The 27845-nt window shown below is 39.3% G+C and overlaps 2 protein-coding genes across 7 annotated transcripts in view; one reads left to right on the plus strand and one right to left on the minus strand.

Annotated features, from left to right (window-relative positions):
* Positions 1 to 2392, plus strand: part of ABCA4 (ATP binding cassette subfamily A member 4) — a 68770-nt gene extending 66378 nt beyond the window's left edge. For all 3 annotated transcript variants that reach the window (XM_079314373.1, XM_079314374.1, XM_079314375.1), the window contains 4 exons: positions 530 to 633; positions 721 to 813; positions 1138 to 1387; positions 2251 to 2392. In XM_079314373.1, coding sequence (XP_079170499.1) covers positions 530 to 633; positions 721 to 813; positions 1138 to 1387; positions 2251 to 2373 — 570 coding nt within the window. In that variant the 3' untranslated portion in view covers positions 2374 to 2392. The remainder of the gene's footprint in view (positions 1 to 529; positions 634 to 720; positions 814 to 1137; positions 1388 to 2250) is intronic.
* Positions 2393 to 4719: 2327 nt separating this feature from the next.
* TECR (trans-2,3-enoyl-CoA reductase) lies at positions 4720 to 27033 on the minus strand. 4 transcript variants are annotated; one of them, XM_079314378.1, is made up of 13 exons: positions 26396 to 27032; positions 17031 to 17081; positions 16486 to 16537; positions 16115 to 16159; positions 14727 to 14830; positions 12538 to 12653; positions 12323 to 12461; positions 8110 to 8182; positions 7976 to 8019; positions 6586 to 6643; positions 5993 to 6081; positions 4955 to 5080; positions 4720 to 4853 (listed from the first exon to the last, which is right to left on the minus strand). In XM_079314378.1, the coding sequence occupies exons 1-12, from the start codon at positions 26711 to 26713 to the stop codon at positions 4970 to 4972; spliced, it is 1200 nt and encodes a 399-aa protein (XP_079170504.1). In that variant the 5' UTR covers positions 26714 to 27032; the 3' UTR covers positions 4720 to 4853; positions 4955 to 4969. The 4 variants fall into 4 exon arrangements, with proteins under 4 accessions (XP_079170504.1, XP_079170502.1, XP_079170503.1 ...); XM_079314376.1 differs by having other exon boundaries at positions 4955 to 5000; positions 26396 to 27031; XM_079314377.1 differs by having other exon boundaries at positions 4955 to 5000; positions 12323 to 12428; positions 26396 to 27026.
* Positions 27034 to 27845: the final 812 nt, after the last annotated feature.

A 27845-nucleotide genomic window follows, 5' to 3' on the forward strand; every position in this document is an offset into this window, starting at 1 on the left:
TTTTACTTTGTAAAATCTATGAAGAAGTGTTTTAATACATTTTAGTAGCTGGGTTCTTTGTACCATTTAATATGCCTTTATATGTATTCTACCTGTAGTAAGCAGTCAGAATGTTTTCTCATAATTTCTTTGAACAAGATGTTAGATGAAAATTTTTCTATCCTAATTTTGTTTACAATTTTTGTTACTTACTTGGTTAGCTGATTTATGTAGGATCAAATCCTTAGGTGATGTAAATCAGAGTGGGAGCTCATTGGTACCCAGAAAAGGCATTCCCTTCTCTGTAGCTGTGCCCTACACAGACTGCACTGTATTCTTACCCACAGTCCATGTACTTGTTTCCTTACTGCTTTGTGCCAAGAAGTCCATTGCTACCCACTCACTCCTACACTTCTCAATATCTATGTGCTTTGTCAAGGCACAGATTACTGAAGAGAAGCAATTACATGCTATGGTCCACAAAATGACCTGCTTCTGAACAGATTTTCTCTGTTTTATGTGACTGATTGCCTTAACATTTCCATTACAGGATGAACCAACTACAGGGATGGACCCTCAATCCCGGCGCCTCCTGTGGGACTCCATTGTTGGCGTGCTCAGAGATGGGAGAGCAGTGGTTCTAACCTCACACAGGTAAAAACAGGTAGAATTCAGAATCCAATAGTAGCTGAAGTACATCTGTTGGCTTTTATCTCAAATATCTGTTCTCTGTTTTGAAAGCATGGAAGAATGTGAAGCCCTCTGTACTCGTTTAGCCATCATGGTACAAGGTACCTTCAAATGCCTAGGCACAATTCAGGAGCTAAAATACAAGTAAGTACAAGAATATTTTTATGGTAGTTTTTAATGGGAAAATTTAGTGTATGTGATGTACTATACTTAATACAAGCAATTCAGTGTTTAACCAGACCTATTTCTGGGTTCAGCTATATTGTATATTAGACAATCTGACCAGATTTCATTTCAGCTCTGTTACGCTACATTCACTTCTGCAGGGCAAATTCAGGGCTTCCTAAAAAGCTGGATCTTATGTAATATCTTTCAGATTCTGTTATTGTTTTCATAGCTGCAGAATTTCCTTCCTGAATTATGAAACAATCTCTCCACCCAATTCCTAAATCCACATGTCCTTCCCAGGTTTGGAGATGGCTACATTGTCACTCTGAAAATCAAAGCTCCAAAGTCTGGGCTGCCTCCAGATCCTGCTCCTGCTGATAAATTCATACGCATCAACTTCCCAGGGAGTTTACAGAGAGAGAAACACTACAACATGCTGCAGTATCAGATTTGCTCTTCCTCTCTGGCTAAGATTTTTCGATTATTAATCTCCAATAAGGAAAACTTGCATATTGAAGAATATTCTGTGTCTCAAACAACATTAGATCAGGTAAGTAAAAAGTAAAACATCCCATGAGAAAGTGTGTCGGGTGAGAATTAGGCAACATAATGGGGATGTATCCAAACTGAAGGACCAAATTGTTTAGAGAATTATCTCATGCCTCTTTCTCAGGCAAGATTCCTCTCATCACGGAGGGTGTATCAGTATGAATCAGTAACTTAGTCCCTGTGTAAATAGGTGCCATGTGAAAGCTGGTAAGACAGCATTTCCCAGATGACAGAATTCACACAACCCATTCCTTCAGGAGCAGCAGTCTGAGCAAGGTCAGCAATTTGGAATGAGACTGAGCTGAGAATATAATTTTATTTGAAATAAGAGGTTTGGATGATGTGTCAAAAATACTGTGAGAAGCAATTAGACACACAAAACCTGGGAAGTCCACTGGGAGTTTTGAAAACACCCACTTGCTAGAGGGTATTGGCCCCATCTGTCTGCTTTCCTAAACAACAAAGGGTCCACATATGCAAAGCTGTTTTCAGTGGGATTGCTAGAGGCATTCCTGGCTGCCTTTCAGCTTCCTACTAAAATATTCTGTAATAGTCTGTCTCCTCTTTCCTGTCACAACCAAACTCATGCTGTGCAAACCATTCAAACTTGGCTGAAGCCATCTCCTCCTTAACAAAAAGTAGGATTTTTACTTGCAAGCAAGTACATCCAAAGGAAGGAAGTTGCAAGGAAGGAAGTTGCAAGGAAGTTTATCAAAATAAAGGAGGAACTCATGATCTCAGCTGATAACAGTGTCTCAGTTGATATTTGTGGATTCCCCTTTCTGTCTGTTTCCTGCAGAGCAGTCACTCCACTAACTCATCTCAGTTGAAGACACAGTGACATTTTCTGCTTTCCTCACACAGGTTTTTGTGAACTTTGCTAAACAGCAGATGGAGGATGAGGAAATTCCTTTGCATCCACGTGCAGCTGGAGCCAGCCGAGAGGCCAAGGTGTCCCCAGCTCTGCATCAGCAGGCAGTAGCATAGACTGCTCCTGCAGCCTCCAGGCTTAGTGTGTGCACAGTGCAAACATGTGCCATACCAGAGCAGAGCAAGGGTAAAACAAAGGTTTACACACTCAGTATTACACTGAATTTTTTGCACCTTTCTGAGCACTGTGCTCTCAACAGCAACAGCCCTAGCAACAGCCAACTTCTACTGCTCTACCAGTAACACTACATGCTGACAGTGACAAAGGAAAGGCAGGTCTTGTTACAGAATAAAATCCTCCTCTAACAGAAAGTCCATTATAAGATACAATAATCATTCCCCCTTTGATATATAAATAACATCAAAGATGGATTCTCTATCTGGTACTTTGAGGCCAGTAGGTTTTTCTTGTTTAACCCTTATGAAAACTGCTATGAGTCAGCAGACAGGTCCCAAGGCTGAGAGCATTGCTCAGCTTAGGAGCAGATTCCTGCCACGCACGGGATTATCAAGGTCAGAACAGTGCTGGCTGATGGGGCTAGTCCTGGGAGATTGCTTCACTGTCTCACCAGGCTGCCAGTGAAAACAGACGGTTGTCTCAGCAAGAATGAAAGGAATTAATTCAGAGCTCAGACCCAGACAAGAAACTTGCTTTTAAAAAAAATTAATTAAAATGATCTCATACTCATCTTCAAGTTGCCTCAAATAGAGGCCAAATGTCAAAATGTAGATTAAAAAAGAAAGGGAGTATGTCCAAATCTGCCAAAAGTTTTGTTTTCTTGCAAAGACATGGAAAGATCTCTTTGTTACTAAACAAGATCAAATTTTTCCTCTTTCCTGTGACTGGACATTAAGTGGGTGTAAAGTGTGAATAGGGTATGTGCTTTCTACCTCTTCAGAATGAAAATTTCAACCTGCTTGTACTCCAGACTGCACTCGGTGGGAAATAATTTTACATTTAGCCCTTTTTTCTGGTTCACAGTTTTAACTAGTGGAAAACAATACTGAAAACAAAATCATAATGATGTATTGCTTCAGTTATCTATCAGATCTAATAATTTCTAAGAAATCTTCTCTAAGATATGTTATACAGAATTAAAATCTGGGTCATGTATTTTTGCTTTGAAAGATATTTTTCTTCAATTGATGTAGATTTTTTTTATAAGGACATTCTTGCTTTGTACTGTACAAAATATTATGAAACTTCAGCAACCAGATGTAGCCTTCTCTTTTTGCCATAATTATTTCAACTGATTTTAAAATAGAATTTATTGCATATTTCACCCTTACAAATAGTTGCAAAAATCTTTCTATACATCTATTATAGATAAATAAATTAATTTATGAAAAAAACAGTATCTATGCATTATCTTCATATTCTAAAATAGCTTCTTTAAAATGTTATTCAGATAGATTTCAAAAGCCTTTTTTTACTAGATTTACACAAAACCCAACTAAGTAACATAGAACATCCTGTGACAAAGAAAACACAGGAAGTCCAAAATGACGCTGATTTTTCTCCCTGACTCCACAAATAGGAAGAGCATTCTGAGGACTAGCAGTCACTTCATGTATTTACAAAGTGTATTAAAAACTACTTAGAGAAGCCTGATGTAAAATGCTGGGTAAAAGGTTGATTAGTATCATAAGGAGGTGTTATATCAAAACAGACCAGATACCCAAGATATGACATAGGTTAGATTGTTTCTGAATCTTACCTACTACTAGGCAACTTACTAAGGAGGAAGACCAAAAACAAACAAAAAAAACCCAGCACAGGATATTACATTCAAAAATACAACAAATACTTCTTACTTCAGATTCTTTTGGCAAATTAGGGGTTAGACCCATATCAGGTTTTTGAGATATTGCCTATTTCTTTATTCCAGGAACCATTCATATTCTTTGGTTATCTGTTACAAAGCACCTGCCTCCAGGCAGCACACTCTTCAAGTCAAAGAAGGCAGATCATGTAACTGTCCTGAGGCCAGCTGGCCATGCTGGCTGAACTGAGCTCTGGTAGTTAGATGGTGTGTCCTCGTTCCAGTGTACTCGTCTTGAAGAATGCCAATGCTAAATTTGGAGCTGCTTTTCAGCACAGACTTCTCAGAATGTCTGATCCATCAATCTAAACAGACTAATACAGAAAAATCTAAGTCAGGTTACAGTGAGCTGCAGGGACTTTTTTTTGCAGCTGTGCAATGAACCCTTATTTTTTAAGGTGCTTCTGAGTTGAGAATTCTTGAATGTAAGGAAGTGTAGCTTTCAAGTGCATACAATTTTCCTTAGCAGTGGAGATTCAACATGCATCAAAATTCATTTCATTTTTCATTTTCATTTATTTGGCAGGACATTTATGAGGTTTTCTTCTTGAAGTTCTGTGCAATATTCAAATTGAGCCTTCTTCTCTTACAACAAAAAGGGAATAATTGGCATTCTATGACTTGGATAATCCTTGAATTCTCGTAAGTAGGTGCAGTGTTTATCCTTTGCCCAGACTGTCATCTGAATGAAGCAAAGCAAGGTGAACAGTCCCACTGGAAGGAAGGGGGAAAAAAAGATACATTTCATTATCAGATTAAAAACATACTCTTGCTGCTGACATCAATTTAGATTGAAGTACCAAAACATTACTCACCTGGAACACACTGAGTCATGATAGTGAAACTGATCCAGGTCCCCACCTGTTTTGGCCAAGGAAATTTAAAATATTTCTGGTGACAGCATTTGCATTTATCTCTCTATTGATCAAAATAACCTTGTCCTAGTATAGGTAAATAAAAAAATCAAGGTCAGCCAGATCAATTTCTACTGTTAAAAACCTTTAGCCAAAAGGTGATCAGTGCCTTATTATCATAAACAAAACCTTTCTATTTGTTTGACAGCTATTACAGTGACTAAATTTTAAGCATTAAAACAGTATCCTTCCTGTTTCTGTGCCTAATTTGTATAGATCAGACCTCCATCACTGTTAGGAATGTTAACTTTCCATAGTCCAAGGCCCAATGCTGTTCTCATTAACATCTGTTGATCTTCACTGAATTTCAAACCTGATATTGCCCTCCTATGCAAGAATGAATGTTACACCGAGTTGCACTGACTTTATCTGCTTTCAAACTTAGTCAGGATTTTAGCTCCTGATTAAGGAATATGAAATGGTAGACTGATTAAAGTTTCTAAAGCAGTCACCACCAACACAAGTGATTGTATAATTTAAGAAAATTAGGAAGAAGACTTCAGCTTATTTTCTCTATCACATTATCTTTTATTTGTCTGACTACTATCTTCCTGCCTGCAGTGAGATTTCTAGGCTCTTATAAATCCACCAAACACCTCCATCCCCTCACTGCAACATCTGTTCAGTGGCAATCTCCCTGTTCCTGGCTGCAGAATTTGCCCTGCTTTGCAGTTTATGTCTTGTCTAGCAGCCACACAGAAGCCCTGGCCATGGGTGCACTGTCTGTGAAAGGTTAGGCACACCAGTACTAACCCAAGGGAGGGGAGGAAGAGCAGACAAATTCTTGTCCACAATCTGATTTCATGGGGTTTAGGGAAAGAGGGAAAATGTATTGAGCTGACCAGTTTCAGGGGTTTCTTCCATGTAAAACATTCTAAAAGAAACAAAAATATATTCAGTGAAACTACAAATCTGAACATCTTGTTTGAAAGTACATACCTCATATGTATAGTTAGGGCAAGATACAAAGAAAAACAGCCATGTGAAAGGATTCTTTGTTGGATATGGGATCTTACTGGTTTTGGATCCTATAGATTAGAAAACAAATCACAAAATATTCACACTCCTAAATATATTGTTTCCTATAAAGACAACCCAGCTCTGCCTACTTCTGTGTCTCATGACTGTCAGAGGGATAAACAGGATATGGAAAGACAGGATGTCCTCTGGACTCACAAGAGGAATGGGATACCTGTGAGGGAACTTTCCCTTGCTCACCAAAACATAGCCTGTAGCAGCACAATTTCCTTTTGCACTGGCAGTGTAACCAATGTAACTGCTCCCCTGACACAACCCGGCCCAAAACAATTATGGTAACAGTAAGAGAAGAAGTGCTGTCAGTCAGATGTCAGAGTCCTTGCACTCTCTGATTTCCCTTAGAATCCAGTCCTTACAGTGCTGAGCAACCTGTGCTCCCACAGCAGGCAGCTGACAGGTATCAACACCCCCCAGGATCAGGTCTTTCCTGAAGCAGAGTAACAAGAAGTACTGAATGGCTGCACAAAACTGAAAAATGATGATGCAGTTTTTACCATTTCTCCGGAGGTCACTGAGTGCAACATGAATGGAAAAGTTTCCAGCTTCACACAGCTGCAAGAAAAAGTATGACAAAGTTAAAAATGTTCTTCCCTTCTGTTTGTTTTTCTTCCTTTTGTTATTTCCTGGAGTTCTTTAGAATATTTAAGAAAAGGAAAATATTTAAATATAATAAATATCCTTAAATAAGACTGCTGACAGAAGGATGAAACATCTCCATTCACATATGAGTCCATATTATATTCTGTTCTGTATTTATGATATTTTTCAGAAAATGTGGATTCCATGTCCAAAAGATCAAATTTATCACTTACATAATCCCCTTGAAATCTAAATAAACCACAAGGGATAGAAGTGAACTTGGGAGATACTTGCTTATATTTTGATCATTCTTATGCCATTAATAATTATTTACATAGTCTTGGTTTCTCAAAAGTTATTAAAATCCCAAGGAAGATACTGTTTGGTGTCTAAGTAAGTTTTCTTCTCTAGAGTATAACTGATATGAATCGTGAAATATAATTGACCCAGCTTTCTTCACTGGATTTAAAGAATGCTTCCCCAATCAATTATGAAAAGAGTGTATTGAAATGACTCATTTATATGATTATGGACCGTCTCCTGTGTCTGCAATACATAACTATTACAGCAAATGACTACTGGTGAGAGCTCCTGAGCTTCATTCTCAGCTCTGTTTTCAGTTTTGGAATTTCTCTATAAAATGTGAATAGATTGTGACCTCACATAATTTTCATCCTGGAAAGCTGTTTTGGGATCCTGCAGTCACTGATGATTAGTTTGTCAAAGCAAGTGAACAGCTGATGTTCTAAACAAGTTACACATACATAGGAAAAGTCATTGTACTAAGGTACATCTTTATTTGCTACATTGACTTTGCTTCTGCATGTGTGAAATGTTTCCAGGAGTTGTGAGAATGAACAGTTACTGAAGAATTTTGAATCATAAAGAAGGTTTTGAAGCTCAGAAAAATGAAACTTTATCACTGGAAATTATCAGCAACATACTCTTTTAGTTGGCTAGTTCTCTGAGATTTATGATCTGTTGTGATTCTTAACACTCAATAAACAGTTAACAAACTGGCTTTTAAACATAGGGTCACAAACTTTTAAAGATTATGAAAGATCATCCCAGCAGATAAATATCCTAGTCTTGTAATGGATACAGAATCAATATATTCCTTTGTCTACAAAATCACATTAAAAACTGACAGCTTTAACTGTTTTGCATGCAAGTGGTCAGCTTTAGTAGTATGTCCCAAATGTCCAAGTTCTAAGTATCTGCTTATCCTTCTCACTCCTCCACTCATATGACAGAAGAATCAAAGCAAGATGTTTTAGCATTTTATAGAAAAAGCAAGAAACCTACCAGAAACATGATCACAGCAAAATTTATCTGTTTTTTCCCATAAGCTATTAAAAAGAAATTTACATGTCATTAGTACTAGTACGCACAGTACATACATAAATACTTAAATCATTAAGGGTTGTTTTGCTACTTACAAGGAGGAGTGTAAAGAGGATGATTGATGTAATATGCAAGCCAAGCTGCAAATCCCCAGTAATATAAGCAGTTCTGAAAAATAAGCAATTTTAATTTGTTTTAGTACAGTCTTTTAGGCCAATATTCACCACAAGGACTGTTGATAACAATGAAACTGGACAATCATTCAACTTGTTGATAATACAACAAAAAATGGCACTACTAAATGCAGTAGGTGGGAGCAGGTAACAGGAAATAAGAAAGAAAGTAATGCTAATAGAGTTAAGATTTCCTTTAAAATACCTTGGAGCTGTTAAGTTTATAAACAGTTTTAGAAAGTATAATCATATGACTGAAAACAAAATTATCTTGTCTGGCAAGTCATTGGGCAAAGTTGAAGTGCATACAGACAGTATGTTAAAGAGAAACTTGTTTTGTTGACCCCTGATTTGGGCACTGTCCTCTCTTCTCTGCTTATTATTTTGCACTGCCAAATCTCCTGTTCTCCTTCACCCCACCAGTTTCTTACTTTCCCATGCTTTAACTTTTCCTTGATGCTTTCCTCTGCACTTTCACTGTGGTTTCTCTAATTTGTCCCTTTTGCTGCTGTCCTTGTGTTTCTGTGGTGCAGTTTCCACTCTCTAAACTCTGATAACACAGCTGTCACTAATGGCTGTACTGACTCATTCCTGACCAATCTCAGTGTTTGCTCATAGGCTTCATCCATTAAAAAACTACTTACAATGACAATCTTTACCTCTTATTTGGCCTCCTTGGTGCTGCCTCCTGTGGGTTTTTTTCTGACACTCATTGCTGTTTTAATGTGTCTTGGTGACACATTATTGTCTCCCAATATATATGTGGGAGGGAGACCCTTTCTTGGCCCCTTCATCTTCTTGCCCTGTGCTCTAACCTCTAGGTGCCATTCTCTGGCAGACAGACTTTAACCCTCATCAACAACTGAGACATTTCCCTCTCATCAGTTGAGTCTTCTTTTGCCCAACCTAGTGCCTCAGTTTTTGATATATTAAGGTATGTTTGTTTATCACCTGGACTTCAGCAAGACCACAACTGAACTCTTTATCTTCCTTTCATCCCTTCTTCTGTTCTTTTCTTTGCCTTATCTTTCCTTGCATCCTATTTTCAGTTCTCTGTACAACTCTGATCTTCTTACTCTTTCTGGTAAAGGTCCCCTTAATCGTTCTAGTCCTCTTTTTCTTGGCCTTCCAAATAGGTTCCTACACCTTAGACATTTCTAGGTGTTTCTGCTTTCTCCTTCACTACTTCCTTTCCTGCTCAGGCAGGCAAAAATCCCATCCAAGGCTGCATTTTTTACTGTCCTGACTGATTTAACTTTTTTTTTTGCTTTGAATTTTGCAGTCTTTTCCCCCTGTATATACCAGAACTGCATTTCTAGCAATAATACCCTGGGAAAGTGATTACCTCAGCATCTCCAACCTGCACTAGCTGACTGCAGTGTCTGATGGTGCATTTTTCTTAAAATGCTGGCACCCCCTCATCTACTGCAAACAGTTGTATCAAATGCTCAGTTGCATTTCCACTTTCTTCTCAGGGTTAATTGAACCACTGCAGTGCCCAGAGGCCTCAGACACTATCCATAAACTACTGCTTTCTCCCTAACTAGCTTCCTCAACAGGCACTTAAAATTTACTGACTGCTGTACAAACTTAGATGGAAACAGTAATCTTGGAATGGCATATTCAGAAAAACCTTCTCCTAGCTTCAAGGCTTGGCCACAGGATGGAAAACATGGCAATAGATTTCAGTGAATTAAAGTTAAATAAATTAATTATCATGGCTCAGTCCCCAACAATACATGTTGTAAATAAACTGAACAAGTGCTATTCAGCCAAAGAACATCATTTACTGTAAGAGTATTCTCAGTTATAAGAAAAGGAGCTTTAAGGTGAGCAGGGCCTACCACTGCTAAGGACACAGTAACACTTGTAAATGTCCAGGTGCCACTTGAATTCTTACTGCTCATACAAATGCCTCCAATGAGGTTCAAATAGGAACATACTGACTTCATAAACTGACTTGGAAAGAAGAAAGAGTTTCTGTGAATCTTGAATAAAAAAGCTTTACAACAATCTCTTACAATGCTGTGGGTCAAGTTCAGATATTGCAAGGATCCCATAAATAAATTATTCCTAAGTTTCCAAGCTTACAGTTAGAACTTTTGTCTTCTCTAGTGCAAATGGCAATCCAGTTCTTAATATCCTGCCTACGTTTATTCATGACCAGCATGTACCCTTCTGATTGTCTTCTTATATTATCTTCTGGGATAAACAGTATTTACTTAGAGCTAATGTTCCCTTTCCTCCAGATGTTTTTCTATAAAGTGATAATATCCTTTCTTTTTACTCACAAAAGTGTTCATAGGTAAAGAAAGACTATGTAAGAATAATCTTTGAGGAATTCTACTGGTACTTCCCTATTATTAAAGGTCAGATTGATTATTTTTTGGTACAACCATAATTATCTTTCTTTCAATTAGTTCCTTTATCATGACACAATTTTTGTATTAGTGCCTATCTTATTCACCCTAAGGAGTTGTTTACTAGGTCCAGATAAAGCAGGTATTCTACCTTTCCAATGCTTAGAAAAAATTATACTATGTTAGTACACTCTGCTTTTAGTGAAGCTGCTGCATTGTAGAACATAATTTATTCCTAGTTCCATTTGGAAAAAAAGGATGAAAATCACATCTTTTATCAATTCCCATCTGAGATTTCTGCTTATTGAGACTGAAGTGTCTCCTGTACACATAGCATTCTACTGCACTTAGGAAATAAGGTATCTGTATCTGCTGTGTATGTGGTCAAACCCTGAAAGTAAGAAGTTTTGTCTACCACTTGTATGTGATGGAAAACAGAAAAAAGGATGTGATGTTTTTCGCACTGGCACAATTTTGGAGTAACACCACCAAAGCAAATGAAATTATAAAAGCAGATCAAACCCAAGCATTGCTAAGCAGCTGGAATAAGTGAGCAACTTTACAAATGAAAGCAAGTGACACCAACCTGAGAAGATGAAAAAGAGAAAGTGATCAGAATGACTGGTACAAATGTCAATTTTAGCAACAACAGTTTGTATGTTCTGAAAGGAACAAGTAGTTGTCAGAGATGGCAATGAGGAAAAAATTATCACACTGCTTGTTTTTTCCAGGTAAAGTTGTTTGTTTATCTGTTATTTAGCACTCATCAGCTACTGTTGTGTCCAGAACAAGAGATCTGCAAGATCTGTTGTGTCAAGAATGAGATATGTGAACATTTTAACAACTCTTGCTGCAGGAAGCACAATAAATTTCTAGGGAGGATTCTTCTGGAGGGCTGCTGCTCCACTACAGACCCTCCTTTCCTGAAAGCACAAAGCTATCACCTGAAGGACCAGAGCCCATGGACAGCTGTAAGGAGTTAGCCACAAGGTAGAGCTACAGCTGCTGCAAGTACCACTGCCATAGTGCAGATTACAAGGAACTGTCTAAATCCCAAATGTTAAAATTCCCAAATGCTTTTCCAGTTGATAATCTCTTGTCTTTCCTAGAATAAGGTGTACTTTTGAACTACTGTGTTCTCTGTTGCAAACATTAATGAAATAACTGCAGCTTATTCATAACCATGCAGTCACTGTAATACTTCTCAGACAGCCAGGAAACAGAGTCTGCACCCCAAGAGCTGCCCTGTGCCACAGCAGCACTGGTGACATTAGAGAATGCTCCTGTGGAGAAGAAAATGCAGAACAACTAAGCTGCTTTGGGCTGGATCAAAGGTAAATTAACATTTCCTTAACAACAAAGAGAATTTTGGGGGCAAAGAAGATATAGAATGACTGTTACAAAAATAGATGGTTTTACAAATTTTTTTAAAGCAGCTCTTCCATCATTTTGCCTACCTGTACTATCTTTAAAGGTAACTTGTTACTAAAATATTCACACCCAAAGGCCTAGCTGAGTGAAAATGAAGGGTATGCTGAAAGTTTTCAATTCTAAAAAGTAATGAGACTTCTATAGTATTAGTAACAGTATGACAGATATGGGTTATACAATAGTGACATTAAGAAATCTTCTGAAAGAACTGCAGCTTTATGAGTGAGATTTGCTGTGCGTTGCTACAAAAGTCACACAAAAAAGTCTGTGGTGCAGAAGCAGAGCATAGGCTGGCTGGGCTGGATTTATAAGGGCAGCTATGGATAGATTCTCACACAATTTACCTTCACAATATTCCTCAGTGGCATAGTCCCACGGGAGAACCGATGAACAAATACTGTTTCAATCAACCTTTTGATGTAGTGGAAAGAATGGCAGATACATGCCAAGCTAGAAACAGCAAGACAAAAGCATTTAAGAGTGCTTAAAAAACCAAGTGTGGCAAGACATTTGGAATAAGACTACAAGAAATACTGCTCAAGCCTGCAAATGGACTTACTTAACTACTGGGTGTGGGCTTGATGTAAACCTCTCATCCAGTCCATAGACAAAAGTCATGCGGAAATAAAATAGAAAATAGATGAACAATGGACCTGTATATTCTATCAAAAATACCTGCAAAAAGAGAGAAAATAATTAGACAGCTGAATTAGAGATTGGTTTTGCTTTGGTTTCTTTGGGATAACTAACACGTCCATGCATCCAGGATGGCATTAAGAGGGGCAGGGAGGGAGTAGAAGGTTTGGGCTCAGCCTATGAAACTGGTAGCCATGCACATAAATATTTTGCAATGATTTGCCTCAGTTACATTCAAACAGCCATTGCCAGTGCAGAAGACACAGTATGGATATGAAAAGATAATAATGGCAGCACAGAGATCATGACAAATATGCATGCATGTTATATTTATGCAGCTCTCACCCTTCTCTTGCACTCAAAAGCAGTTGCCTTATTTTGGTTTTAAATGAAATTTGGTGGAGAATTTGTCTTGAGAAATAGGAGTTCTGCTTCTACTGAATGAATTTTGTTTAAACTGGAAACAGCTCGTAAGTATTCAGAGTGACCCCATCTGTGTGAACAGTTAGCACAGTAGTTGTCCTGGGAAACAATAATTTCATTCTATGTTCAAACAAGTTTTAATTGGAACACTAGAAGGAAAATAAAAAGAAAGAAAAAAAAAAAAAGAAAAAAAAAAAGAGAGAGGCAACCAGAGGAGCTATTCTCTAACTTGATTATATTTCAGATAGGTGTGTATTTCTTAGGAATATCACTTTAAATTGAAGTTAACTTTGGACCAAATATTAACAGCTCAATTTTCCACCCATCTGTAAGTGAGGAAGGTAGGGCTATACCTCATTCACAGAGAAAGAAGGGAAATTAATTTTACTTCTGTCATAAACAAACAAAAAACCAACAACAAAAGAGAGCAAACAAAAAAAAAAAAAGAAAGAAACCTAAACAATCCCAGTTCTGTAACAAGTTTAGAGCTATTTTGATACACAGAAAAGTTGAATTATTGACTTCTGATATGATCAGTGTTTTCTCTGGCAAATATCAGGTTTGCTTGTAGATGATAAGCTCCTCTTTTTTATTTGATAATGCTGAAGTATTTGTTGGCTTATATTTGAATAAAGTAGCTTGAAGGGCAAGGAGAGCATAATGCAAAAGATTGTGAAATGGTAGAAGCCTGGTGTTACTCTGCACTGTGATATTTTAATGCACATGTGTCTTGAAGTCTACAATGCCATTAGAAGTTTTTGTCTGTCTTCCTGGTTTTTTGGATTGAGTAATAGCTGCTTGATTTAGCAGCACTGCATCCAAAGTAGATGTGAAGACTCAGTCTTGCAGAACATATTTGACTTTTTTTATTTTACCTCCTATTAACATTGTCTTTGCTATTTATAATCAACACAAGGTTTTATTAATGTATCATAGTTAATAAATGATAAATATGCCTTTAGATTACAAGGTGCTTCTCCCATGACATCATGCTGTTTATTGGAACTAGTGTAATACTGTGCAGTAAGGACCTTCTAGAGACCTAGAAGGGTCATTGGTCACCTCACTGCATAAACAGCAGTGCTGTGTTGCCTGCCAAGTGAGTTGTGATAAAATTTGCATTTGAGCTAAGACAGTAAATATGCAAGGTCTTTGTGGATGGCTGCTAATTCTGCAGAAATTATCAGCTGTCATTGGCTTGTCACTGGCATCCTGGGGCACAGTCACATGCAGACAGCAACTGATCTTACTTTTATGCATCTGCTTGCTGAAGTCATGTCAAGTACTGACATGTGAAGTCACTCCCATGCCTCTTTGCAGGATAAACTCATAGGAGTATAATCCTAATTTTGTGAGGAGTTACACAGGTCCTGTGGAGCAGATTGTCAAAGCCATTTACATACCTAGTTCCTAATGATTTTGCAGTAGACATCCATTTGACAACCTGCATTTTAGTTCTGTAGAGCCAACCTACCCTGCAGCGGGTTTTCCACTGCTGCTTTCCCAGAGAACTAAATAGGCATTCAATCTTACTGCTTTCCCTGATTAAATGAACTGAAGCAATGAGAATTCATTGCCTGCATCAGAGCAGGCACCATGCAGAAATATTGAAGAGAAACAAAAAGTGATGTAAGGATTAACTATGGAAAACTAGCCATTAAAATGGCTCAGACTTGAAGCAGAGCTCACCGTAGTCCATCCTATCTGTGGCCCTAAATCTTTAAAGTATAAGGTAGCAGTTGTGCCAACAGGGAGATGCTGCAGGATTTCTTCATCCCTCAGGGACTTTCCTTCTGAGAAGGAAAGAAGTAATTACATCTTAGTGACATTCAAGTCCATTTGGTAACATACTAGTTTTGTATGGTGCTTTATTTATGAGACTCCTTAATGTGATGTGGGTTCACTGGAATCTCATTAAGAGACCAAGAATATTTACACTTAATTAATTATCCCTATAATCACATATAAGCCCACATCCTCTATTCACACCAAAACAGTTAAGTGAATTCTCAATCCTGTGTGCCTGCCTAGTCTAGCAGACTTGCTCCATCACTGCTAACAGCAGAAATTTTTGATGGGGCAATACCTTTATCATAGTTCACTGACCTCCCAGTCAGCTGCACCTCCCTCTCCCCTCTCTTCCACTCTTCTCATTGCTCATCATCAAATAAACAGAAGATTGGATATGCTGTGTTTGGAAAATTCTCCTATAGAAATTTTCATTGCCTCTCTTTTGCCGAACAACCAGCTAGGAGGTGATTGCACAGTACTTAAGCTTTTAAGTCCTAGACTTGGAGGAATCTCCAGAAGGCTAGCATTTTCTCTTGGCAAGTCTCACTATGTAAATTCATAGAGGATTCTGACAAGGGGACCTTCAAAGAAGGAAACAAGATAATAGTTCATCTTTTTTCCATGGATAGATTTTACACGATGAGCAAATCTGAGCATATTTTCAAGGGACTGTTTAAATTAAATTATCCTTAATGAAAGCAAAGGAAGAAAGTGTTATATTTTAGCTGAGATGAATTAACACAGTTTGGCAGTTAAACTTTTTTTTTGTGGACTCAGGCCATGTAAGAGGCTTCTAGTAGCAATACCTACAAGTGTATTAATGAAGTCAGCCAGCTGTCATCAGCTTTGTCAGCAGTTGCTAGTTCATGGCAATGTGTTCTGTATTAGCTTCCCTCAAAAGAACTGTAATTCCTGCCTGAGAGCAGAGGATTATGTGAATTGATAGCTCAAACTCACAGCCCTTTTTGGTACTCCCAGCTGAGCATGATCATGGAGATGATTTCACTGCAGCTAAGGGCAGTGCATATCCAGATCCTGTGCTGCCTCTCTGGAAAGCAACAGTGCTCACTAGTTAGAAAGTGCATTGGGACAATGGGCAAACTCCTGAGTTAATTGCAAGCACCAGGGTGGAACTCTGTTTCCTTCCAAATAATTGTATTTGTTCTGGATTCTCTTCACCTTTCACAATGCTAATTGACATAGCTGGAAACAGATTCTCTAGTGCTAATACCCTTAAGTACACCTTTCATGCCAGGGCCCTGCTCAGTTTAGTTACAAGCACTTACTTGGATCAAGTTTTATTGACTGCCTTGCTGGGTACCACCGAGGATCTGTAAGACCATACAGAATTGTGTGATATGCAATGTCCAGTTTAGATCATCCATACTGCTACAATTAATGCAATACAACGAGATGAGTTTTGTTTAAAGGTTTTTATAAATATTTATTCAACACTAATACATGTGGTAATTTATGCAGCAGAAAAAAAATACAAAGCTGTATCAGAATAGGATAAAATAATTTTACTGAAATCTCACTGTGATCACATTCATGTGCATTATGTGTGTGTATATCACATTTCAAATTATGTCATTTTTTCCTATTTATGTACTGGATATTCTGATGTGAGGTGAACTGCTGCAGAAGTTATACTCACATAATTTATGGAACATCAATCTGATCTCTCTAATTGTAGCATTTGGTTCCACCTAGGTAACAAAAATATTATACATATAAGATGCATATTTTGAAAGACAACTACTAGGTGTAAGACTATTAAACCAAATAGAAATATGGCTTAGACAATGTAACTGTTTCTTAGAGATGTCTAATCTTGGCATGAAGGATTCAAAGAACTGACAGGAAAAAGGCAGGAAAATTTTTGACATCTGTCTCAGAGGCAGCTTCTCTAGCAGTGATCAAGAGTTACTACCACAGCAGTGGCAATTTGATGGCTTCTGAGTAACACACAACTGGCATTCTCTTAGTAAAGCAACTGAAGTTGTCTTTTTTGCCCAAAAGCTCCTTCTGGAAAAGGGTTGAAATACGCTGCAGTCAGTATGACATTTGCATAATCATTGCAATTGGCCAAGAAAAGGCTACCAGGAGATTAAATACCCTTCATGAGCACCAAATTTACTTAAGAAAAGTTAGTAATTTTTTAAAAAGTCACCTAGCCTTTTAAGCAGACTTTTGTTTTACCTTATCTAGGAAGCATAGCTGTTTCTTTGTCTCCCCATCAAGGATTTCCACCTGAGAGGACACAAAATGGTAATTAATCATTATTGGCTAAATAATGTGTAAACTCTTAGTTGATTCCTGAATTAATAATCATTGTGACTCTCAGAGTGAGACACCATTTTTCTCTGATCTGCAAATTGAGTTTAAAACCTTCTTGATGTTCTCAAAAGGCAGCTTCAATCACCAGGTTCCAAAAGCACTCAACTTGGAAAAAAAACGCCAAATGAATTGTCTTCTTGGATATATTCAGTAGCAGAAGTAGCTAAGTTTTTGATCAAAAATGTCATGTTCTTATGCTAGAACAAGAGGAACAAGTAAGGAATGGGGAAGTTTCACAGGAAACACTAAGGAACATTACTGTTATGATTCATAAAATCAGAAAGAGGTTGATAAAAAATTTAAATATACATATATATGCATATAAACAAATACTCTGAGTACATAAAGCTTGAAGATTATTGTGTATTGTTCCCAGAATATTTTAATTGCAAGGAGTGGACATAATGAACAAATGCAGCTAAATATCTGGGCTTCACAAACACTTAAGCATTTGTTATAGGAATAGTTAATGTTACTGTTACCTCTTAGATCACCTGCTTTATTAACTACATATTAACATTTTATATTCCAAGCAGTGGTTTAGCTACAGCTCTGAAAAGGAAAGAGAAGTTATTTCCATGATCAAATGGCAGTTTGGCACAATTTTGATTTTGATCCACAGCCAAGCAGAAAAGTCCCCAGACATTTCAAAGCCCAGTTGCAGCAGCTCACTAAACCTCATTGCAGTTGTTGAGGTTTTTATATAAACATCTAGCATTAATTATGTTTGGTATTAACTGGCCAAGAGAATAGATTAGCGTTAGACATTAAATATGACTCCTCGCTAAAAATAAGAGTCACAGGCCAGTATCTTTCTCAGAGTGCTGCTTTGAAGAGATCACTTGGTTGGAGTATCTTATTTCCTTGTTTCACTTGCCCCAAAGGGTTCTTTTTCTTCTGGTGCAGCAATGGAGCACTTCAGCTCCAGTCACACCTATCAAATCTGATCTCCACAAAAAACACTAATGCCATGATATTTGCTGCCTGTGCATTGCAAGCTCTAACTGGGACACTGAGGGAGATAAGCACTGTTCCTTCTTTGGGACAAGTATGTGATGGATTGTTAGGATATGTTTTCCCTTGATTTTTCAATATTTGAAATAACACACATTTCCAGTTTCAATATCTGTTAGTGTGAAATCTCCATGGGAAAGCAAATGGATTCCTTTTCCAGAGCACTATTCTTGAAATGCATTATTTTGACACTTGCAGTCCCCAGAACAAGTACAGGGCAGTGAGGGGCTGTACACCACTTTTTGTCTTTCTGATGCCAAGTTGCTACAAGGACTATTGACATCTTTAGTGTATCTCAAAGCTCTTTTGTCAATGAATACCATTGGGCTGCCCAGTGACTGCAGCAGTGCCTACACTTTTAGTAGCAGTGTCTTAGTAGTTTTTAGTGTCCTTCTCATTCCATACCCAGCCCAAAAATATATATATTTTATCAGAATTTTCCAGGGGCAGTTTTAATCTATGCCTTCAGTGGCTGTATTAGAGAGATATTCTACAGGTCAATTAAAGTAGTTTAAATATCTTTCTGCCACCTATGGTATTTCTACTGGGTTATTCTTTAGACCACACAGAAAATTACACAGTTTTTCTTCTGCTCTGTGGTTTTCATGGTAGTGGCTGCACAGAAATCTCTGTGAACCTTTAGAATTACTGAGGAAAACCAACAAATCAGTCATCCAAGATGTTATTTACTGTTACTTGGCTCTGTTCCAGCACGATTCTTTCAAATGCCAAACTGTCATACTTGCTTATGCTGGTCCATGCAAATACTTAAAGGAAGCTTATAGAGATGATGGATCCAGACTCTTCTTGGGGGTGCACAGAGATAATGGTGAGAGGGAATGTGTCTGGATGCAATAGCAGAAAATCCAGACACAAGGAACTTTTTTCACCATGAGCTAGGCAAAACATTAGAAGTTGCTGAAAGAGGATGTGGAATCTCCATTCTTGGAGACATTTAAAACTGGACTGGAGAAGACCCACTGCCATTTGATCTGGCTGTATCTGCTTTGAGCAGGAGCTAGACTGTCTTCCACAAGGCCCCTGCAACCTAAATGGCAAAATGTTTCCTTTTCTTTTTTTTTTTTTTTCACTTCAATCATCTCATTTACTTTCAATTACTTTCAAGATCTAAGCAAGTATCAAACATTCTTTCCTCATTCAGAAAGGTGAATGCCAGAACAGAGATTCCACTCCAGTCCATAGCAAATTGTGCAACAAGAGTGAAAGCAAGGTGACAGTTTCCTCTAATTATCATGCCTCTTAGATTTATCAGAACATCCCCCAGTGTAGATGTTCCCTGCACAAGAAACAGAAAAACCTGATACAGTGCAAGAAATGGTCATTCCTGAACATCCTGGCCAATCCATGAAGCACTGAACACAGTGTTTCCAGCCTTGAGGCACAGCACCAAGGCAGTTAATGCATTGGTTGGCAACAGCTTTTAGATACCCAGCAATCTGTTCCTGGAACACTTACTGATGGGTATCATCTCTTTCAAACATAAATTGTTTGGCTCAGAGAACTTTAATTTCATTGTGTTTTCAAAGCATTTAGCACAATAGGACACCAACTGTTGGCCTGCATTAGTGCAGTAAGACTTACAGTCCACTTATTTCTTGAATTTTTAAAGACGTTTTAAACTACAGCTTCTCTGAGACTACCTAGAGTAGACCTTAATCAATAGGCAGATTTCTGCAAGACGTTAAAAATTCGTTTTTAAGTGACTACTAATATATATCTTTGATGCTTAGAAGACAAATTTGTTCTATGGCATAAGGATTAAAGATTGAGAGCGTCACTAGTAAAAGAAAAAAATCATGATTATGGATGTTTAGAACATGAATAGGTTGAGGGCAAAGAATAATCAATATGCAATATAAGCAGAGAAAAGTACATTCAGCTGTTAAATTTTTATTCAGAAAATAAAAAGGTAAAATTAAAGAGAGGAAAGTATTCATAAGTGAAAAACAGCTGAGCAAAGTGTTTAAAAAGAGTTTTTATGATGCAGTGTCTCTGTAAAAGGATTACAAAAATATAGTCACTTGAATTCCTGCAGTTTAAAGCCATAGCTGAAGTGCTAAAGGATCAACAGATCTTCAAAAATGATGTGATAACTATTATGGAAATACTGACACATTTATCATGTCTGTGCATCTTACAAGTTTAATTTAACCATTTGTAATCAGCAGATTAAGTAAACTCAAGTGAGACTTTATAAGCACTGACATAAGCATATATTGTATTGATTTCTTTTGAAATGACTCAGTTAAAAAAAAAAAAAGTTTATTTCAGAGTATTAGGAAACAACCAATCTGAGAAAGAACGATGCAGAATGAATTCTCCCTGAACTGTTAGAATGTTACATAAATCAGTTTCTTTGAATTTAACACTAAAAAAACCAATCCAGTGGTTGCCACAGTCCTAACTGAATCTTTCTAAACATTTTTCCTATAGAAATATTTCTTTCTTCTATCTCTTTTAACTTTTCTGGTAGACTGTGTTGCTCCTGAAGGGAGTAAGCATGCCTTAGTGTGATCTCACACTAGGGGCATATCAAGTGTAGTTTTCTTCAAGTCAAGAGTTAAGCCAAAGGGAGACTGCTGTAAGTGTTTTTACACTGAAAATTCTGTTTGTGCTGCTGCTTTACAATTGACTCTCAGTCTGAAGCTTCTCTTGCACTGAAACTGTTGCAGAGGATGGGTCTAAGGAATCCATCAAGAATTGGCTCTTTCTGAAACAGACAGCAGCAGGTGACTCAGAAAAAGTAATAAAGCAGGGCAAGAATGTAGGGACTGAGGGCAAGGGAAGAACAGATACAGTGGTTTTGATTCTCCTGCACCAGAAGTGCTGCCTATGTATTTAATAACTTTTCATGGATTTCTTTCCTCAAATAGTTTATCCATTTCCTTTTAAACCTGCACAACCAGTCCTGAGGCAGGGAGTCTCACAGCATAGCCACATGCTAGGGGAGAAATTCCCAAACCAGAACCAAGGTAAATGTTCAACCACAAAGTAAAATTTCATCATCTTACCTGTGGAGTGTTGAACCTTATTCTCTAAGTAGTCCAGCTAAACAAATCCTTACCTCTGAAGCAATGGCTCATATTCCACAAGACTAGAATCCTATTGCATGATTTCACTGTGCATGAAGAGATACAGTAATGCCCATACTCAAAAGGTTTTCTAAAATGAATTTTCATTTTTGTAGAATTCCATGTCATTACATTACAGGTTCACAAGAGATATACTAGGTATTTACTCCTCAGCTTCCTAAGTTCTGCTTTTCTGCAAGCCAGTGAGCATCACTGTTTGACCTGTGCTGACATTCATACTACATTTTTATTTCTTCCATCTGTTTCTGATTTGCTAGTTAGACACACTTTCATCTAAATCCCTGAGGATATTGATCCAGTAAGCATCTTTATCCCAAGGTCAGCACAATGCACAGCATTTACAATCTTTCTGAATGAAACTAAACTGTCAGCAAAGGAGATGATCTAGTTCTTCATGCTTTATATGTAATAGTTAGACACACTGCCAGGAAGTGGGAAAATTGCTTTGGAATGTCTTTTGCTGTTCCTCATTTTTCCCACAGGCAGACCAAAAAGTTCAGGCAGGAGAGGACTTCAGCGAAAAGGACAGTCTGCTATCTGAAGAAAGCCTGAATTTCTGTCTCTCTGGGCTCCTTTTCTCACTGCTCCCTTCCATTGTAATTCTGTTCAGTATTTCTCTACAGATGCCTTTTGGAATATCACACAGTAAAGAGATAAGAGTTGAAGTAAACTTGGATAGCCTGACCAGATTATCCTATCTGATCTTGGAGCTGGGTGCCAAACCCAAACACATTGCAAAACCCAAGTTGTTTTGTGGACCTGGGCCTAAGGATGAAAACAGGTGGAGCTACAAATGTTCATCCTTCAGAAAGAAAAATCCATTTATATAATTGACACAGCTAAAATGAGTCAGCAAAAGAACAGTCAGGAAAAAAAATTAAGGTCTATTCACTTGGGGTGAGAGGCTGATTTACTTTTCAAGGGAAAAGTTTTTAAGGCTTTCACAATGAATGCTGGCTTTTAAAAATCTGTGAAAAATTTCCTGCTCTGACTACTATGAAATCTTTCAGGAGGATACACAAGATGAAAAGGAACCTCCACCTGTTAATACAGACTTGGTGTGTATTTACTTATGCTGGCTAACACAGAGCTGCATGTTGCCAATTTCCCAAGCCTACTGAAAAGTCACATCATTCACTGAGTATCACTGTCACTATGAAGCACATTGGAGTCCCTCCATCTGAGAACCTGAGCCAGCTTTGACTCAATGCTAAGCAGACATCCAGGTTTTTCAAGACCACTGCATAGTCTTTTCCTTGTGCAAGAGAATATTCACTGCCTTGGGGCTTTAATTTATGCTGGTTATTTTCTACAATGGCAACATTCAGGTAGAAGAGTTACACAAATTCTTTGTGAAATCACAATCATATCTTTGTATCAGCACTGTGATATGCATTATCAAACTTCAGTATTTCTAGTTTTGTTACTACTCATAATTCGGTGTAGGGAAGGCCAAATGTGTATGTATATACATACAATGTATGCTTTTGACATGGAATTGAAGAAATTGAAGACTTGGGTTTTTTTCTTTGTTTTTTACCTAGCAGCATCAAGGATGGGTCTGCTGTCTTTTGATAAGGCAAGAAGACTGAAAACCTTGGGAAGTTTAGAGACCTTATACAGACAGGTGAACTTACAAAACTGGTACTATTTTTTTTTTTATACTTCAAAGAAGCAATTTCTTTCCTAATATAGGACTTTCCATTTTAAATGTAGCCTTCAAATTCTGAGTAGCTCCAGGTATTTCCTGCCAATTAATGTTTTACTATCATCTTCTCCTATACAAAATTCTCTCAAGCTTCACAGAGAAAAAAGACAAATTGCTGTCTTCTAAGTAAAGCAGTACAACTGAGTGTTGAAGTGTTGGTAAGTGTGGGGAAAAGTGGTGAGAGAAGAGTAAGGGATAATGTTTGCCCTGTCATATCCTCTCTTTCTGTAATAATAATCTTTAGTGTTACTTGTGAAAACAGAGCAGCTGTCTTCAAACAGCAGGGCAATTTTCAGTTGTCCCCTTAATTGACTGTTCAAATATCTCATATGTGGCCTTGTCTTTCTGGTTCTTGGAGGTTACAGCATCTTGAAATGTTCTGCAGTCCTGCTTTTAGCACTTGCTCTCAGTGCTCTTACTTGAGGAGGCTTTAGACAGCACAGTTCTGAGAGGGAGAAGCCTTTGTAACAGGAGCTGTGACATCGCAGCCATGCCAGCCAGCCAGCAGTCACCACCCCCTTTAGATTCAGAGGGCTTTCATCACAGACAGAAGAGGGAGGAACTTTAAATGCCAACAAGGTGGGGGTGGGGCAGTACATTATTGCTTTTAGACTGTAGTGCACATGGCAGTTCAATCTATCATCAGGGAGTGAAGTTTCCAAAATATTTTTGGGTATCACTGCTCACAAAAGGCACGTACCATCCAAACCAGTTAAGGAAGCAAAAGTGCAACTGTGGCTCTTGTGACACTAATTTTCTACAGCATGAATATAATTTTGCAAGGATCTTTCCTCTAGAAAGTCAGAACACCATAATAATTTCTTTGTATGAAATGCTTTTGAAGACCTAAACCTGTCAAGTAAAAAGAAATGGTACAATTCATTAGCCTAACTTCAGAGCTCTGCTGGAAACATTAACATCTAAGCATGTCACTTCCCTCCTATGGAAAGGAGGGAAACAGGCACTGTTAGGATAAATGGTATCATAAGCTCTGAAACAAATCTCAAACAGGTCAAAAGAGATGTTCTCTATGTAACTCAGAGAAATGAGCACTCCTAAAGAACATTAATCCAGATACATCACTCTGGCATACATCTCTCAGTCTTCGGAGTTGAATCTCCTCAAATTATCAGGTGCAGTATTTTCAAGTATATGCATATTTATTTATAGTTGTCCTTGAGAAGCTGCTTCTGAGCTATTAGTGATAAAATATGAGGTGAAAGTAGAAACACTGAAGTAAACATGACAGTTTGGTGATTGTGAAGTGATTTGTGATTCTTATCAGGCAGCGCCACAGAGAAAGAGTAAAGAGTAAATGTTTTATAAAGCTATAGGGGAAAGTACAAATTTATACAGTTACTCAAAGGGGGAACACTAAAGTTTATAATAACAGTAAAGATTCTGCCTGCCCTCCCTAGGAACTACCGAGAGAAGTGGAACCTCATCTTCTCTCTTTACATACCTCAGTTTTGAATGTGTGGTGGAGAAAAGCAATTCAGGATTCAAAGTAATGAAATTGTAACAGAAATCAAATCAGGGAGAACCGTGCAGAAAGCAATAGGTAACTGCACTGCTAGTGCTAATTAGGCAGTCTTTGTCCACATCCTACCCCTGAGACAGCTCATATACTGGATGTGCTGGGCAAATCTGTTTCCACCCATTATCTGCTATAAAAACAGAAGGACTAAGATATACAATTCATGAATCATGCTGAGTTTGCACTAGTGTTGCCTAAGCACAGGATCTTGATTTAGGACTCAGACCTGGATCTCCTGCTATTGTCCTGCCTAGCAAGACTGAGCAGGTCATACAACTCTTGTATGTTTCCCCATCTGAAAAATCAGGTAACAATAATTATGTCCATGCTTTTGAGGTCTTCTAGTAAATAGTGCTCTTCAAGAGTTCAAATAAGTCTGAGGCAGAAGAGCAAAGCTGAAGTGACTGAAGGCAATCAGGAGGGTATTACATATGTGCTTGCTCCTGCATTTGGATCTCACAACAATTAGAGTTCTACCTCACTAGTAGAAAGCCATGAGGCAGTAAAAGTTTGGTTGTTTTCCCTAAAAAAAATCCTGGGAAGTCAACACTGCTGAGGAAAAAGCACGGTGCAAATATTCACCTCACACTCAGAAGAGCTATAGGCACTTTATTTTGCTGAATTGTGATGTCTGGATCATTTTTATAGCTTCGAAAAGTAAAATCTGAACTTTTAGGTCATGGTAAGTTACTAAAGGAGTAGACATTTTTCAGATAGCTTTGGATTCTATTTGTATTCTAACAACAATCTGCTTTGTAATTTGCATGAGGGGAGAAACATCCCTCCCCCAGTGCACTTTCTTTAGGTAAGTCGTGATTAAGAAACACAAGTATAAGCCTGCAGAAATACATTCAGGATTGTGGTCATTTAGCTTGTACAGACCTGTTTTTGTAATACAAGCTGTTCTTAAGATCTTTTGTATTAGTCAGTCTAATTCCAGCAAAGAGTCAATGTGGCTGTTTATGTAAGTGGATGAGATGTTACCCTTGAAGCACTCCAGGTGCACGTTGCTCTGCGCTTTCTGTAAGCACAAGGAGCTGCCTGTACTAACCTCTGCCCGGCTGTTTTTCGTTCCCACTCAAGATCGAGCGCTCCGTGCTGGCAGAAGCCCCCGGTCCGTACCCGCCGGGCCGTGGGCACCGCTCCGGGAGCCGTCCTCTCGGTCAGGGCACCAAGTCCCCCTCTGGCTCCGGCCGCCCAGCCCAGCCGAGCCGGACCACGCCTGCAGCGGGCCGAAGGCTGCGCGGGACGGCTGCCGGCGGGGTGCACCGCGGCTGCCGGCGGGGTTTTCGGAGAAGTTGGGGACAGAAGGTGCCGGGAACAATCCTCGCTCTGGCTCTCTCCATAGGGCTGGGACACACTGCCAGAGCCAGCGCAGGCTGCCCGCGGTGCTGCTCAAGGCAGGACCCGCGAGAAGCCCAGAGCCATCGATCCGGCGCCTCCGCGGAGCGCCGAGAGCGCGCCGGGAAGCCCGGGGATCCCCCGCCCCGCTCCCCGGGAACACGTCCGAGGAACACCGGGGACGCGGGGATCGGCAACGGCGAGGGGAGCGCGCCCGGGGAAGGACAGGACGGGGAGGGCGGCAGCTTCTTTTGCCCCCTGGCCCCAAGGAAACCCTCGGGGAACAGCGTGTTCCCCCGGGCCTCTGCCCGGCTCCGGCGCCGTCCCTTCCCTCGGCAGACTCGGGAGCGGATGGCTCCGGCTCCCCGGTGCTTCAATGCAGATGGAGAGGGAAGAGAGAGGAGCGCGCCGGCATCCCGGGTAGCCTCGTCCACCGGCGGCAGGATGCGGCGGGACCTGGCCCCGGCTCGCCTCGCCTCGGCCGCCCCCCGCCCCCGGCACCGCCCGCACCCACCTCGAAGAAGCCGGCTCTGCCGCCCATTCTGCGGGCACCGCCGCGCCGCCCCCGCCGCCCGCGGCACCTTCCGCGGGGCCCCGCGCTGCGGCCAATCAGGCGGCGCCCGGACCCCCCGCCCCGCCCGGGCCGGGGCCGCTGCCCGGCCGAGCCGGTGGGCGGCTGCTGGCGGCGATGCCGGCCGAGCCCCGCCGGGCCCGGGCAGCCGCAGCGGTGCGGGACCGCCGGCACCGCGCGCACGCCAAGTTCTGCGGCTCCCGGAGTCCTGAACTGCGAGAGAAGAGCAATGTACACCGGCCGCCGGCAGTGACATTTCATTCAGAAGGCTGATTTATTTTTCTTGGAGAATTACTGCAGGCAATATATTTATTTTTTTAAGAGCTGAAATATTTTAATGAGATAAGTTGCAAAAATGCAACTGACCGTGAGCTAGAAAACATCCTCCTTTCTTTCTTAGGTAGTTTGGCTGATGTTTCAGGGGTGATTGGACTGACTACAGAACTCGGCTGAGATTCCTTCTTCTCCTGCGATGTGTTCCTGCCACTGCTGAGGATTACATGCATGGCATAAAGCAGTACAGAGCTGACAGTGTTTTTCCTCCACCTAGTCTTCATTACTTGATATCTTCTTTTTTTTTTTTTTTTTTTTTTTTTTGAGCTAAGTAATTAAATGTCAGCAAAATCTACCAGTCTACAAAGGAACATCTCTTTCTCACAGCCATAAATTTCCATTAGACAGAAAGATTTATGCTATGTACTGTTTGAAAACCTTCTGCTACCTGCAAGTTTAACCTTCTTATCCAGATGTATAACCATTAAAGCTACTTAAATGAAATATCAAATAATAAGTTTCGCCAAAAGGCCTCTACTGGAAAGCCAGAAAGCCCCAACAGGACATTATTCATTAACAGTGTAAATATGTGCAAATACGGAGGCATACACTGCTTCCCAAGCTAACCCTGAGACTGGAGAATTAACATTTAGGCTAGGTTAGACATTCTGAATTTTTATGCCAAAGAAAAAGGAAACAAAATTATTGCTTTTCCAAATAGGCTGCATTTCTTTCAGTATATTTCATTTTCACATACTCTGTAACCATATAAAATCGTGAAAACATTTCCCAACATGAAAAATTAATCAGATCACAAATATAAAGAACTTTTAAACTAACCTTCTGTACCAGAAAACGATCAGGCAGTGTTTCAGACTGACAGAAGTTATGCAAATTGGTTCCTTCTATTAGCACAACACGCAGCTTAGGGAAGAAAAATCTGTTAGAAACATAATTCAAATTCCCAAGCTGACAACAAAATTAGAATTTGTGGCTCACTGTTCCCTTTAACTGGAGTTACAGGGGAAGGGGAAAAAAAAAAAAAAAACCAAAAAAAAACCACCTCCCTCAACTCTTCAGAACAGAAGGATTTTGGCTTTAGTGTGGTCTTCCTGCAGCC

Source organism: Erithacus rubecula (assembly GCF_903797595.1).
Source record: "Erithacus rubecula genome assembly, chromosome: 10".
Classification (NCBI taxonomy): domain Eukaryota; kingdom Metazoa; phylum Chordata; class Aves; order Passeriformes; family Muscicapidae; genus Erithacus; species Erithacus rubecula.

Excerpts from the sequence above, each read along its gene's own strand:
- TECR (XM_079314376.1), bottom strand. The coding sequence starts at position 26,713 with ATGAAATGTCACTGCCGGCGGCCGGTGTACATTGCTCTTCTCTCGCAG. Across the intron at positions 12,462-12,537 it reads AGCCCACACCCAGTAGTTAA|CACTCTTAAATGCTTTTGTC; the intron begins GTAAGTCCATTT and ends TGGTTTTTTAAG. Across the intron at positions 5,001-5,992 it reads GCCCTAACTATACATATGAG|GTGGGGACCTGGATCAGTTT; the intron begins GTATGTACTTTC and ends TGGCCAAAACAG.